We start from the raw sequence: 16,215 nt of genomic DNA, 5'->3' as shown, positions 1-16,215 counted from the left end.
TCCTCCTAAAAACAGGATTATTGCTTAGCGAAATATTCAAAGATCCCCCTATCGTACAATACAAAAGGGGCAGATCCTCAAAGATATACTAGTTCGAGCAAAACTCTCAAAGCGGCTATTACACGTGGATAGGAGTTGTGTAGGCCTGCCACCCCATTGTTATCACTATTTATCAAAGATACAACTACAAGGAAAAAGTTTGCTCCTTTTCACAGAACTAGATCCACCCTCCTGCTAGATTGTAAATTTTAGGTTTTGATTAATGTAAATATGTCTTTTAATCTGGCTTCAAGCAGACATGCCCACGATAGTTCCATAGGATCGATGACCGGCCGCTGTCCCGCTCTCCTCCCTGGAAATCGACCTTATATCTGCGTAATAAATCTAGCTTTGGAAATGATTGCAGTGGGGGCCGTAGTTGCTTTTTCCAAAAGGGTGGAACGCAAGTCAACCAAAAATTGAGAGAATTATCTTCCCCCGCCGGAAGTTAGTCCGGGGAAGAGGGGAGGGGCGAGGGGCGAGGGGCGAGGGAGGGAGAGAGAGGGAGAGGGAGAGAGAGGAGAGAGAAATCTTGTCAAATTCGCTGGTACTTCTTTACTCCAGGATCCAGGGCACCGAAGGAAGTTCCCGAATAGTGTTTGGTGACTTGAACAGCTACGATAGTGGGCAAGGGAAGGGGGTGGTGGAATTGATGAATTCCGAAGTCTAAGAGAAACTGGAGATATTTATTAAAATTCATCGAGTGACGACAATTAACATCAAATTGCTAAATCGAAAGGTGATTCCTAAGGCCTAACATCAATTTCTGCTTTGAAAAGCCGCTTTTCATTGTTAAATAACACTGAGCAACGTCAAAAATGTCTAGAGCTCTCCATGCTTGATTCCCTGAAACTCGTCATGTGAGATGTAGCCATCCTTATTTTTGTCTTCCTCGTGGAAGATTTCTTGCATCAGGTTATCATGGCTTTCATCTCCTTCGCCATGCGACATTCCCTCTCGCCTCAAATACCCAGCGACCTGAAAATAATAATAAAAAAAAAACAGGAACTTAAGCCACAAGTTTTCAAGATGCTTAAGCCTGGCCAGTTTTCTTCTTAAAACTTTTATATTTATATGAACACAAATTTAAAGGAGGATTTGCGTCATTTATATAACACAACACCCTTTTGGCTTGATATTTCCCACATCATAAAGTAAAACCAGTACTGTGGTCGACTATTCCCAGTCTGATTAGCGACCTAAGCATTTAGCACAGGCTATGTAGGCAAAATTGTACTCTCCACCATAGTGTTAAACAGAAAAGAGAAAGTCTTACTTTTATCGATATTTGTTGTGTTTTGTGAAATGTTATTTTCAATTTTCAATTTGTGGTCAACTGGAACCCTTAATTAGGGAGACTTCTTTAGCTTACGCAGTTTGTTGCCCCACTTTAGGCCATGTGATAATACTTTTGAGAATTCTTGCTTTCAAATTTTCAAATAGTCGCGTCAATATATGAATAAATAATTTTGAAATGAATAAGAGAAAAATTCTCCAGAGAATATCACTGGTCTGAAATAGGAAAACAAACCGCCCAAGCTAAAGAGGTCTATTAGGGCTCTGGGAGTTACAGCGCACAGCCGGGGAAATTGAAATATCTTGGGAGAAGAATGGAGAAGGAGCGACAATTTTCAAAGGGTTCCGAACGGTTACCAAAGAATTCTCGGTTCCAGACCTCACACCAGCTGACCGTGTATTCGAAATTCGAAACGGGCCGCCCCAATTAAAGCACAACACAATCAATATAAAAGGTAACTTTATCTTTTCTTCATTTTTTAATCTGATGAAGGAGCCACACGTATATATATTGACCGAGCTTACAATATAGTCGATAGATATTCGATTTATAGTTTGGACAATTTTAACTCTTGAATTTTATTTCAAGGTTTAGGTTGCAGTTCGTTTTTTTATTCGTCCTACCTCTGAGTGTGAGATCAGACCATCTCCGTTGACGTCTATCTCCTTGAACATGTTCGGTCTCCCACTGTCCTCGCCAGGGTCGGAGATTTTTAAAAGCTCGACGTAAAACACCAAGAGTGCCCTGGGGGGAATCTTGTCTCCGACGGGGTATTCCCCATATCCGTACTGGGATGGGACGACAAGCTCACGGAGCTCCCCCACACACATATCCTTCAAGCCCAGATCCCAGCCGGGAATTACTTGTCCTTCACCCAGAGTGAACTCAAATTCGCTAAAAGAAAAAGACAATTTCAAAGAAACGGTACAGTTAATAGTTCTGCGCTGCAACGAAGATCTGTTATCGTATTTATGCCACTATGTTTACACTTATCTAACAGCAAAGAGAATGAGTTCGTAAGAACTCCGATGTAACTAGTATAGTTTCCTAATCGAGTGCCGAATGCCTGATTTAATTGTCACAAAGGCATTGAGCTTAAATTTATTAACCATGGAATCGATAAGAACTCGTAGTGAAGCGTCATGAAATAACCCTTTTCACGGTCGACTGTAAAACGAAACAGGGTAGAAACTAAACGGACCAAAAAAGGTTCCCAAATTGCCCCAAAGTTAGAGAGTATTGTAGTGAACCGTGTAAAAGGACTGCAAAACAATCGTCACAAGTCTTCCTGTCACACGGTCATGTCAAATCCAGGTTTATAATTTGTGGCCTCCGAAGTACTTTTTGGACTTTTAGCGACTACAGCAGCTTTTTTTTTTTCGGCTGAAATTACTACAGGCTGACGTTCTACATATCATTTTCCGCCTGGAGAAAAAGAGCTCGAATTGTAATTTTTAACGCAAAAAAAGGAAAAGAAAACTTGAACAGGCCTAACCGAATATCCACGCGAAACGATTTTCGCTATGCGAAATTGGTTAGCTTTGTTGAGCCTAGAAATTATTGGAGACCGTTAAAAATTGCTGTAAAAGCAGTGGATATAATGTAATTCATGCAAAAATGTGGCTTAATTTTACCTCGGGAACGTAGCAATACTTGGCTCTTTGATACGGCAAATTTGGGCAAAAAGCTTTTTCAAAACACAATGAACTAAATTCAAAAACGCAACTAATTCACGGCATTAGGCAACTAAATGGCCTGAGAAAATGCAGAAATCCGCGACATACAGTTGTATGAAAGCAGCGGTTGTGCTACATGCTCGAGACAACAACGATTTTGACCAAAAATTAAAACTTACCTTGTCGATAAAACAGGTGTTTGGTCGATGAGGGTGTTGTTGTACCTCACTGTCAAATGGTCGCCATCTTTAGATTCTCTTGGGCAATGGTCGGGTTTCCGCATAATTCCAACCGACAAATGGTCTCTGTCTTGCTCGGCTTTTTCATGGTCGTCATTATGCTGCTTATGAGCGAAGGCAGAAACGAGCAGAACCGCCAATATTACTAAACCAGACAACTGCGTAGAAATCATTTCGTCCTCCGTTAATTTAGGAAACAGTGAATTGAAGTTTTGCTCTCGCGTGCAAAGAACTGAAGATGTGGAGCGACCGAAGTAGACCAGCTATCGAAAGCTGCAAGGGCAAACTAGAGCAGAGGTTTGCAGGTTGAAGATGTTACAATGAATTTGAATGAGTCCACGTAGAGCGAAACAACTAAAAGGGATAAACGTGGACAAGATTTCAATTAAAATTCATGGACCATGTCGCGTTGGCAAAGCGAAACATTCGTAGCAAGAACTGCCATGTTTCCTAGAAACGAGAGATTTAACTTTTTTTCGCAACTCACTGGGAGCTTTCCTCTTTGCAAAATACTTAAAACTCCGTAAAAATTGTGGGAGATTGGCTTCTTTATAGTGATATATAATCGCTTTAAAAGTTACAAATGAAAGTGAAATGTTCGCGGAAAGGCCACCGCCGAGAAGCTTACAACAGGCCTAATTAATAAACCCATAAAAAGAGAAAACTTGGTCACGATCGTTACACAATCATTAACAACAGTCAAAATAATGAATAGAGGGAATAGAAAGGTCTTTCTTTTAAGAAACTCAGCGTCCGGGCATGAACAAACATTTTTCTTAGCAAGAGATGCTAAAGACTTAACTATTTCGACTTCCCGGGAGTTAAACTGCAAGTAACTGCTGAGGTGCATAAATTTAGTCCAGGCCAATTTCCACGCGACAAATCGAGGTTGCTCGAATGAACCAATTAGTAATCAGACCGGCAAATCGTAGCTTGTAAATAAAACTTTACATTCTTGTCGTAAAGAATTACCTTTAGAAAGCGAAAACATGTCAACAACGATTTCTGCATTCTAAACGCGGTAGATAACACACCTGTAACCGAAACACCATGTCTAAAAACATTGAGAAAACCATTTAAGTTAACCTGCGATCAGGCGTTCTTGGGAGCGAAAAACAAAAGAACGCCTCATCGCAGGTACAAGTACGTACAAGTGTAAACATTGTCTCGGTGACTCAAGGAGAGAAAATTGAAAATGCCGAGCTTAGAATAGAGTGGTTCATGGTTCAAACAGGAAAAATAGAAAGAATACGAGGAATCAGAAAAAAATAGCCAGCTTCCTTAGGACGCGTTGACGCGTTATCTCATGTTTTTTTTTTTTGTGAACGAAAACATTCTAAGATTTCTAAGATTTCCATGCAAACGTTATTGAGGATAGCAAAATAATTAGATCTTAATTACTATAAACTACTCTATGACCTTTACTAGCTCTATTACTCTAAAAGAATATAAACAACAACATTTGAACATTTGAAAAGACTATGAACTGCTCTGGAAGTAATTTGCATCTACTTCTCGTGTCTTGATAGTCGCGAGCAAAATTCTTACAAACACGCGCTTGTTTTGTTTGCTTGTTCGTTTGTTCTTGTAAGGAAATTACCACGACCACTATAACTTGTGAAACACGCGCTGGTTTGTTTTGATTTGCGGGTTTTTGTTTGTTTCTGTACGTAAATTACCACTATAATTTCGTAAGAAAAGGTCTCTCATACAGAATCTTCACAAAATTGTCTTCTTTCAATTTTATTCTTGGTTATCATCACGCTAAAGTTCACAGTTCATCGTGTTTAGCTTGTTTTGGCCACCATTCCAACAACTCGCTGACCGCATCCCAGTTGATAACAAACCAAAAATTCTTCACGTATGCCGCCCGACGATTCTGGTGTTGAAGATAATACGCATGTTCCCACACATCGATCACTAAGATGGGCAGAAGGCCCAGGTTTAAAGGACTGTCTTGGTTTGCTGTACCACGGATTTTCACCCCACCTTGCTCGACATCCAAGCAGAGCCAAGCATACCCTGAACCAAAAACTTCCAAGGCAGTGTTCTCAAACATTGATTGGAAGTTAGAATAACTGCCAAAGGTCTCGTCAATAAGCTGAGCGATTCTACCAGAGGGTTTTCTCTCTTCGCTGTTCGGGTTTGGAGACATGATTGCCCAATATAACGCATGGTTAACATACCTGGAAAGACAAAGAATAATTAACAATTATTCCACGAGCATGCACGAGTTAGATATGAGATGGTAGATAGCCAAAGAGGTGCATACCGCCGAGTTGGCTATAATCACGTCATATCCAACGAGCGCGAGTGGAATAATTGCCTTATCAAACAACACCACCAAAATATAGAAAACTAAAATAAAATAAAAATAGAAACGCCCAAAAACCTCACGTGTACGCTTACCATGTTTGTATAGCATGGTATAATGGCTCATAACCTGTGATGGCTAAGCCAACTCTCGAACCAAATTATCCAATGATCCAGTTAATAATAAGAGCAAATATAAACTAAACCAAGAGCGGTTTTCAATTGAGTGTAGTAAAACCAAAGCAAAACCAGTTACTTACCAATTAGACTACTCAGCCAATCTGGTAAACTCCATAGTAAACTCAAAACCAAAACAAAGTAATTTTCTGATTACTTTTGAGACTCAATTGAAAATAAAGCCGCTCTAAGCCATATTCATAATCTCGGTATTGCACTGGAACTAGCTTGCAACTGAGGCTAACGCGGGGAGTCTTTTCAAATGCAAATGACATTAATCTCTTTTTAATGATATTCCCCGCATGGGCCTCCATTACAAGCTAGTTCCAGTTCAATACTGAGAATATGAATATGGTCTTTTACCTATGTTACACCCAAAGAGTTTAGTTATCATAATAATTTTAATTAGGAATGATAAAACGATGAATAAATGAATGATGAAATTCCTAATTTTTTTATTTGACTTACTTTATACTTTGGGGTGTGGATGTAATACAAAAAACAACAACAAAAAAAACATGGATTTGTGTAAAGAATATGAAAAAATAACTCACCCTCCACCATTGTTCCTAATTTTAAGCCGCCAATCAGAAGGTATGAGTTGAATGTTGTTCAAGATAGTTGAGATGGGCTTTGAGGACAGTTCTGGAGATTTGCCCTGAAAGATTGGGTTAAAGAAATAAATTATTGCAAATAGTTTTTGAACAGCCCCGTTCAGGCATTTTTTTCGAAGACCATTTAAGTGCAAAATCATTAAGAAAGAGGCAATTGTCTAGAAGTATGTAAGTCTGGAAGATCTCTTTGTTCATACATCCGACAAGCTGGGAAAATGGAGAACTGGTAAGACTTCTATAGATGGTTTTTCTTAATGTTGCAAGAACTTCTTGATTTCTTAAACAACATCAGACACTGAATAGGTTTTAGGGCAGGCCAAAAAATACTTTTTGTCCAAATAATAGATTTGCAGAATTTTTTTTTCTACTATTGGTAATTTATTGTGGAATTAATATGAGAAGACGACAGGAATATTCACACAGACATTATTTTGGTTGTCATAAAATTTAAAAGCCCCAAAATTAGACTTTCTTCCCTGCATGCTGTTAGTTATTGTAGTGCGGAGGGTTGCTTAAGTCAATAGAAAATAATAATCTATGGTACAGTAAAACAATATTGATATCACATCAGAGATAGACAAGAAAATTTAATGATCCTAGAGGGTATACCTGCTGGGGCATTTGCCCCAGGCATGTTCACCCTTGCTAACAAGAGGCTGGTGAGAGGCGAGACAAATACAGCACCTGGCCCTCTAGGTTGGGAGTAGGGCAAAGGGCTAATGAACCTTGCCCCCCAAAAAGCAAAACAAGCTGAAAGTACTAAAGGAACCAGAAATACTTTACAAGTTAGATATGACAGACAAACTTAAAAGGTGGAAGAGAATGAAGGCCTTATGAGCAATGGGCATAAAGAGAGAAGGTGAGGAGAGGTGAAAGTAGATTTTCTATTTATTACATAGACACATATCTATTGCTTGCTATTTTCACTGACTGTGTGCTGGTTCCTAATCATCTTTGTGTGTTAATAGCATTCCTTTCATGGAAAGTCTATTTTACAACAGATTGCTCAAAGTGTTGTTGGAGGTGTATAGAGACTCTAAGGAGGTTAGGAATGGCTAGAGTCATCATGTTGTGATCTTGTGTAAGGTACTTTTATTTCATGCCAGTGCAGTCTGACCACCCAAGAGAACAAAAGAATACCAGCAAAGTGTTAGCCAGGGGCAAATATGTGACAAAAATGCTGGGAGGTGACCAGCCATAGCCCTGCTTCCATTCTATTATTAACAAAAGAAACACTCAGTGTGGGACATTATGGGCATGAGAAAAGCTAGGTGTGAAAATCAACTTACAGGGACCTAGCATCCCCTCCTAGGGGAAGTAGCAAAACAAAAATACTCCCATCTATGATATTTGTCGTTAACTGGAGTTAAGGACACTTTATTTTTTCACGCACTTTTACCTCCCCCCTTCTCCCCAACCAGAGCCATTCCATTTTATATGTAGACCTTAACTACTTCCCAGGGGGTACTCCGCCCCTTACCCTTTGACAGAAAATTAACTACCCATTTCGTATACCTCTTATTGAAAAAAGGTACCCTTTTTACATAACTACTGATCTCCCGCAATAAAATTGTAGGCCATATCAAAGAGAATGATGTGGTTAAGCTTCGTCTTCGTTTATACTAACCGATTCCCGCCAGCTTTTTAACGCCGCATTTAGTTTTTTAGTGTAAGCTCCATGGTGTCCCATGTGATGGACGCGTAAGGTAGCTTCGTCGATGAAAGGTTCTAAACCATCATAACCGTACGGCAAATCTGGCAGACTGTACTCTTCTTTATATTGTACAATTTCGTCGTAAGGAGTGACGCATTTGACGCTAGAAAAATGAAGATAAAAAACGATAAAGAAACAGAAAAAACCCAATCCCTTGACGATAGAAGCCATTTTGCCTCTCTCAACCCAATCTCACGCGATCTACTGAAGTGAGTAGACTGGGTTCTAAAAAGATCTTTCGGCGAGCTCGCGCGGTTACCGATCAAAACATTGTCGATACAGGTGAAAATGCTGTGGGGGTCTGCCTTGTTTTGTAAACTGTGCTTTTCTCTGATATCCCTTGATCTTGTTGTTTGTTTGGATGACGCACTTGTTGGTCACCTAAAGCCGTTCGGTCGTCATCGAGAACCTGATGTTGTCACAGAAGAACGAGAAACAGTACCTCACCCTTCGGAGTTTTGGGCAAGTTACGTTTCACAAAACAAACCTGTCGTCTTTAGAGGAGCCGCGAAGCATTCCAGGTATTAAAAGAAAAATCCCTTTTTGTTGCTCTTTATAGTGTACTTAGAACTGCTTTTAAGTAAGTGGTGTTTGTTCGGGAAAACGCTCCGGCCAGCCGTGATTTATTCCTTTAGCTTATTCAAAAGTTTTCCAGAGTTGTTCCGCGCAAATACTTTGTAGAGTTGTTCAATTTTGTAAAGCATGCATTTTGATCTTTTTGTATGTTAATTATTATTTTGTATTTGAGAAAGCTTTGACAGAAACTAAGAGGTAAAATTTGATATTATTTTTTTTCCATTTCGCCTGCCTACATGTGGCTACAAGTTTTTGCCAAAGGGTAAATATTTACAGTTTGCAATTAACGTTATTCAACAAAGGTGTAAGTCCTGAAACAGCTGTTAACCCACTTATCTAGCTTATCATTTTAAAATATTTACGTTATAATCGTCGAGAAACTATAATAATTAGACTTTTGTTTTCTAATTTTGAAATATCAACTCGGATCGCGTGTTTGGTGTTACTGTGAACGGTTCGTGAATTTCAGTTCGATACTGAAGCGGTTGGAGCTAAACTCGCTCATTCAGATATTCAAAACCGCTGCTATGATTAAGATTAATCAAAAGATATTTGCCAAGGCTAAGACATGCTAAAATTACTGAAAGATTTAATTCTGGACGTTTTGGATTTAATACTTGCTCAGGGGCACCCAACGACCGTTTTCTCTCTAATGCTGTTAGATGCTGTTTTAGGCTATCTGGAGTACTTTTAAAGCTCTGTAGGTTAATTTTAGGTTGCACTAGAAAAATTTTATCTGTTCGGATATTCTAGGGGAACTTGAGTATTCTCGAATTTATTAGGGCTTTTTTGTCCATTTCCCGAAAACCTTAGGTCTTATCGCCTTTCCGAAAATGATAGCTGACCTTTTTTCGCTACTCAAAACGACATTTTCAACAGTCCGAAAACAACAGACATTAAATTTCTCATATCACGAAAGTTCGAGGTGCCAATTCTCTCAAGAAAATCAGAGGGGATTAAAGGCCTTCCGAACAGATAATTTACCGAAACGATCCGTTGGGTGCCCCTGACTTGCTGTTTGAGAGTCATCATGATGCCATTATCAAGAGAAAATAAGTATCAGAAAGCGAATATTTAAGTAGGCGATAGCTGAAAACTAACATACTAATTAGATGGCTAAACAAACGCTTAAAGTCAATTTGTGCTTAAGTGTTTGTTTAGCCATCAAATGTATGTCAGTGTATGTCAATTTTAAGCTATGGCATACTTAAATATTCATTTTCTTATACTTTTTTTCTCTAGATAATGGCGTCAAGATGACTCTGAAACAGCAAGTATTAAATCTTTCAGTAATTTTTGCGTAATTAAAATTGCCATTTTTCAAAGGATTATTAAGTCAGGTCAGGGAAGGGTTTTTTCGGGGTTGGGTGTGGGTGTATTAACCAAGTAGGGGACTTATGTCCTATTGTTAAGCACCTGTACTTATACGAATCCTAAAATAAATAAATAAATAAATAATTTTTCAGGGCAATTTTTACAATTTTTTTGAAGGGCATATGAGTTGTGGACAGAAGATTTTTTAATCTCAGAATATGGGAATCTCACTGTGCGGCTCGAAGCGCGAGCTGAAAGTAATGACAGAGCACCAGTTGGTGAAGCTGGAATTCTTGGTAGGGATACAATAAAACATTTTATACACAACTACCAGACTATGGATGCTTACGTGATTTCACAGATTCCGCAGCCAATGGAAAGAGATATAGGAATACCCCCATGTTTAAGGTAATGTCATGTGGGAATTAATTTGTGTGTCTGTCAATAAATTCTTCAGTCAGTGAGTCAGTCAGTCAGTCATGTGGCTTGTTGGTTGGTCGTGTAGTCGGTCTGTCAGTGAGTCAGTCGGTCAGTCAGTCAGTTGTTCAGTCAGTCACTCAGTTACCTAGTCACTCAACTTGTCAGTCGTTGGTTTGCCGGTTGGTCAGTCGGCCTGTCAGTCAGTCACAGGGTATAAGTCCTTTAGTTGGTCAGTCAGTCAGTCAGTCAGCCAGCCAGCCAGCCAGCCAGCCTAAAAAAATTATAATAACCAACCTTAATTACAATTATTTTGTCACCTCAGATGTGGGTCATTTTCAGAAGCTATTCAAGAGGTGCATCTGTTTCTCAGTGCTCGTGGCGGCCAAACAAAACTGCACCAGGATCCATACAGTAACATACATTGTATATTTAATGGCACCAAAGACTGGCTTCTAGTTCACCCAGATCAAACAGATCTTGTCTACATGTCTGATGACTCCAAGTTTGAATGGGGAGGATACTCGGAGATTAATATTGATTCAATTGACCTGGAAGTATTTCCAAAGATCAAGGATGTGCATTATTCTAAAGTAACAATGAATAAGGGCGACTGCATTTTTATGCCTGGAGGTGAGACACATGGGAAATGTTTTCTTTTTTCATGTGAGAGACATTCCTGAAAAACAATAAGTAAACAGGGTATGAGTATAACATTAACTCACTAAAGATAATAAACTCACGTTATAGGCCTGCAATGCGTGCAAAGGACTACAGAGTCTTTGTACACTTTTCATTAGCCTACGTGTAGCCGTACCCACCCCCCGAGGAAAAACGTTTTTCCTCGGGGGGTGGGTACGGCTACAGGTAGGCTAACTTTTCATACATAAGATAACTAATTGGATAAGGATTTTGGTGACATCCAGAATAATCAAGGGCAAGGTCAATGTCCTGGACTGAAGCTGAAGGTTGAAGCTGATAACACTTATTAGTATCAAGACTTTTGCCTAGTTCCCAAGCCTCAATATTTTGTGGCGTTCAATCATTTCAGGTCAGTACTCCGGGCCCTTCATTTCGGATACGTCACTGAAATCAATTGAGTGTGAAGGCCTAAGAGAAAGCTGTACAGAAACTAGGCAACTGAGAACCTTCATTTATTTCTGGATGTCACAAAAACCAGATTAGATGATTTTTTTATTATATGTCATTATAAAAAGGGGAAATTGAAATCAGTGTCAGCAATTTACAGGTCTGGAGTGGAATCAGTTTTGTCTGAACATTGAATGATATCTACTGTTATTATTTACCTTAAGTTATATATTTTTGACTTTTCTGTTCGGAAATGCAATCACGATACATTTTGCAGGTTTGCAGCCACACTATACACATGCCTATGCACTTGTAGCTTTGTGACTTCTCTCGACAGTAGACAAAATATCCAGAATTATCTGCAGCTCACAAAATAGAGACTGAGATTTCAAGATATAATAATGCTACTATTTATACAGGTTACTGGCACCAAGTTCGTTCATGGGGTTACATGAATTCTGCTGTGTCCATTTGGTTTTCACAGTTGAAACAGTTTTTGGACAAAGGCTGTGATGAAGCAAAAATTTCTTTTACACCCATGAATGAAGTGATGGTGTTATGGCAGTACTCTGGTCATGGTGAACTTACTCAAGGACACATGGATATTCACATTTTGAGACGGTTCTTGTTGACATTATCTGATCGAGAAGGAAAGATCTGGCTGAATGATTTTGTCACAAAGTACTTTGATAGTGAGAGTAACAAGAGAGATGTGATGAGAAAAGATGAACAGGAAAGAGCAAGAAAGGTAGCAGACATGCAGACACCTTACATAATAATTATAAGAAACTAGCATCTGGAGCTATCCTCTCTCACGTGAAACTTTGGCGAGAACTTTAAAAGTGGCTGACAGCTTGCAGGGTATTTGCGACTTTAGAAACAAGAAGAAACCTAGGCCAAATCCTGGGGGGGGGGGGGGGGTACTCCCATATAAAAAGGACAGGAGTGCTTGTTGTTCCTTTTAGGGGTTAAAAAAGCAGTTTTGGTATCTCTTAGGGTGTTCAGCCCCAAAAGGTCCACAGCGGGAGCTTTTGCAGCACCTTTTAGGGAATTGAGCTGAAAAAAACATGATAGGAGATGTTTTGTTTTAGAATTGGTACCTCTTAGGGATGAAAAAAATTCAAGCCACGACCACACAACATGATCTTGGTACCAATTCTTAGGGGTTCTTTTCAAAATTTCCGATGAGCAGCCCCGCCCTTTTTATATGGGAGACCAAATCTCATCACACAGTGGCTTGTGGAATCATTAATGGCTACAAAGCAAAAGATACAGTGTAAGAAGCCATATTGTCTCCAGTAACGATCCCACAAGCAACTGCATGGTGAGACTTGCCCTAGATTTCCTCTCGTTTCTAAAGTTTTTTTAAATTTTTTTTTATTTGCAATAACACAAGGGAAACCAATGCTTACTTACAACACTAACTCTATTTACATTATATTGCTCTAATTATTTACACTATTTAAATTACAATAACTAAACGACTTACATTACTAACAAATACAGTTACATGACTTACACAATTAAGAAATAGTGACGACAAGGGGCAAAGAAAAAAAAAACTGAGAAAAATAGCTAGTTATCATTACAGCTTGAGGTTGTAGTACAGAAACATAAAAAACAGACCAAAGGCATGTGGTACATTAAAAGTAAAATGAGTTATGCATCTGACAGGAGATTAGAAATAGATTAATGGGTAGGAGATAGATAACCCTACAGAAAATATAATCTAAAATATTAATTAAATCCTCATATATCCTGTAAGAGGTTTCCATTTCTTTGTGTCTCCACTTTTTGTTTCTATCTCATATTGTGATTTTAGTGTGCATGTGAAAAGCGTAAGATTTGGATGATCATCTTTTGTTTTAGCGAGCCATATGTGATATCGTGCTAAGAGAAAGCAGTAATTTATAAGAAGCGCAAATTGAGAGATACCTGGCCTCAGACCCAAAGCAGTAATATTTGTCAAAGCATAATCTCTAGGAAGTAAATTTAAGTTTTTCAGCCATTCAGTAAGTTTATTCCAAAAGTGAGATGTTTGGCAGCATGACCAAAAAAGATGAATTATTGACTCAGAGGAGGTGTGACAAAAATTGCACTTTTCATCGCCCTGTAGACCTATTCTAAATAAAAAGTTATTGGTTGGTACACGTCTATGTAAGAATTTAAGTTACTGAAACTCTATCAGCTTAGTGCTCTTTGTGCATTTCTAAAGTGGTGATTTTGCATATGAGAGACCAGTTCAGGCTATACTTAGGTTCTTATTTAAAGTTACTTGCTGCTGGTATTAATAGCAACTTGACGTGTAAAAGAGTGTAGTCCTACGTGTATATGTACAACAAACTACCACAATGATGTTGGACTACAAGGTTCTTAATACATGTAGAGGTTTTTGCCCTAAATTATTAAGCATAAGCTTAAGGCCACCAAGAATTATAAGGTTGTTATTTTATTTCTTCCCAGCTTGTTGAGTTCCTCGACTCTGATGGCAATGGTTACATCACTCAAGAATACGTACAGAACCTTACTATCGATCAGTTGAAGGATGTGCTGTTATTTATTGACCCAACTGATGTGTCGAATACTGAAGAGTTTGAATACAGCCACATTGATGCTGATGATATTGAGTACGTTAGTATATCATCCCGCCGATCCAGTCAGTCAGTCAGTTCTAAAGTCAATCATTCTGTATTGTCAGTCAGTCTGACTGTCTGTCTGTCCATCCGTCTATCAATCAGTCAATCAATCAATCAATCAATCAATCAGGTAGTCATTGATATTGTGAGTCAGTTGTGTTTGTTAGTCAGTTTCCTGCCAGTCACAATCTGTTGAAGTCATTCATATGCCATATACATGTATAATCAATGTGTAATCGATAACAATGAATAAACAAACAGCAGGCAAACGAGTGATGTCTGAAATCATTCATCAGTAGTAATCACTCACTTTTTCCACCACCCAAAATAACTTGTTTCCATGCACCTCTTCTGAAAATGCTCACCTTTTCATTATTATTTCTTACAACTAAATTATCTTAACTTTGCAAGATCATGTAATTAAAATTATTTTCATTTACTAAATAAATACATTTTTCCTGTACTTAACAGAAATCTGCTCACTCATTGCCATGATGCAAGAGGAAACTTTGACAGAGAACAGTTTGTTTCAAGTTATGTAGAGGTAAGAGAAAAGATTTGTCACAGGACGTTTCTGAGAAAACTCAGCATGTACTCTATACAACAGAATCCATTCATTAATCCAGTCGTCTACATATTCCAGAATATGGTTGCATTTAACTGACCAAGTTGTTCTGAGCCAACTGAAAATAACCGTGGTTGCATAGGAGAAGCTGTGTGGTAGGGTTGTAGCTAAGGGCAGCTGTTGCCTAATAGACCTAAAAAAATAGACCTTAAATCTCTCTGGATTTTTGCAAGAAAGAAAAAAATTGGGGTAACTTTGCAGGTGCAATGGCTGGATGAGGTGTACTTTATTTTAGGTTTGATCCCTGGTATGCCAGTGGCACGATTAAGTCATTAGAATCCTAGTTTTGTAATCTGACAGTGTCATGTTCAAGCCCTACATCCTGCTATTGTTTAGTTCCAGGAGATATCCATACCTAAGACTCCCAACCCCCACATTTGTTTCACAAACCACCGGGTACACATCCTGTAACAGTATATTGTCTTTTTGTGCCAATACCCTTCCCCCCTCCCCAGAAACATGAAGTACAATTGCCACACTAAAACACAAAAGAACATTTTGCTGATCCAGAAAATATCATTCTGTACCTCTCCAGTGTAAGGTTTTTGGGTTTGAATGACCCCTGACCACCCCTGTGGAAATTCCCATTCGACCTTGGGTTCCTCAAGCATTTTTAAGAACTTTAGCTTCAAAAATCCTCTTTCCCTTGACATTCTTAAGGTGAGTATGGATAATTCCTAGAACCACACATTTTATCAGAGTCTGCTTAGCATGATGAGATGTTTTTCGTCATCTAGCAATACATTTAATTCTTTGCTTTTCTGTCTCTAAGGAACTTGGTGGAACTCTTAGCAAGGCCACTGAGGTAATTACACCATACGAGTAACTGCCACAGAGTTAATGTAATTTACTACGATTTACCAGTGTTTAATATCAGTTTCTTGACCATGAGCAAGGTGCAAAGAAAATGTCAGTCCTTTTCAAACATGGAAGGACAATGAATAACATCTCAGAGGCTAGGTTGCCCTAAAAGTTGGCTGATAGCCATTAATAATTATACTCTTTAGACTGCTCCAGGCCAGTTTTTTTTCTCTCTCTTAGGGTCCAACCAATGTTTATCCCCTTTGAAAACAAACACAAGAGCAGCCCATAATGTTTTAATTTGTGAACATGTGCGATATATATGTACATGCGTAATCAATTTTATTAGTAATACTCCCAATTAACTTCCACTGGACTGTCACAAATTGTACAAAATAATATTTTCAACAACAGCAATGATTTGTATCTTTCACTTCTGTGTAGATTGTTGAAAATCTTGGAGCACACGATAAAGACATTGCTGTGGCAGACATTGCAGGTCTCATTCCACAAGCCCTACACAAGTTTCACAGTTCCAAAGTACACGATCCTTCATTTGAACGAAAGATGTATCAACACCTACACCAGCACGATGAACTATGATCAAATACAGCTAACCCGTCAGAACTGACCTGAACATGGAAATTCTCTGTGGTTCGTTGGGTGGCGAAAAGAATTTAAGATAATA

At 38.7% G+C, this 16,215-nt stretch overlaps 3 protein-coding genes across 3 annotated transcripts; 1 reads left to right on the top strand and 2 right to left on the bottom strand.

Moving 5' to 3' along the window:
* Positions 1–546: 546 nt before the first annotated feature.
* LOC145470840 (uncharacterized) lies at positions 547–3,662 on the bottom strand. Its single transcript, XM_081454713.1, has 3 exons — positions 3,192–3,662; positions 1,960–2,230; positions 547–1,017 (listed from the first exon to the last, which is right to left on the bottom strand). The coding sequence occupies exons 1-3, from the start codon at positions 3,422–3,424 to the stop codon at positions 862–864; spliced, it is 660 nt and encodes a 219-aa protein (XP_081310839.1). The 5' UTR covers positions 3,425–3,662; the 3' UTR covers positions 547–861.
* Positions 3,663–4,593: 931 nt separating this feature from the next.
* Positions 4,594–8,271, bottom strand: LOC145470839 (superoxide dismutase [Fe]-like). The gene is made up of 3 exons (XM_081454712.1): positions 7,983–8,271; positions 6,296–6,399; positions 4,594–5,437 (listed from the first exon to the last, which is right to left on the bottom strand). Exons 1-3 carry the CDS (start codon positions 8,238–8,240, stop codon positions 5,023–5,025), a joined length of 777 nt encoding a protein of 258 aa, XP_081310838.1. The 5' UTR covers positions 8,241–8,271; the 3' UTR covers positions 4,594–5,022.
* An 86-nt stretch (positions 8,272–8,357) lies between these two features.
* Positions 8,358–16,130, top strand: LOC145470838 (uncharacterized). Its single transcript, XM_081454711.1, has 8 exons — positions 8,358–8,590; positions 10,137–10,367; positions 10,702–11,009; positions 11,885–12,213; positions 13,929–14,092; positions 14,573–14,645; positions 15,499–15,531; positions 15,972–16,130. Exons 1-8 carry the CDS (start codon positions 8,358–8,360, stop codon positions 16,128–16,130), a joined length of 1,530 nt encoding a protein of 509 aa, XP_081310837.1.
* Positions 16,131–16,215: the final 85 nt, after the last annotated feature.

The sequence above is a fragment of the Orbicella franksi genome, chromosome 15 (genome assembly GCF_964199315.1).
Source record: "Orbicella franksi chromosome 15, jaOrbFran1.1, whole genome shotgun sequence".
Lineage (NCBI taxonomy): Eukaryota > Metazoa > Cnidaria > Anthozoa > Scleractinia > Merulinidae > Orbicella > Orbicella franksi.
Note: the sequence above shows the minus strand (reverse complement) of the source record. Positions and strands in the feature narration are given on the sequence as shown.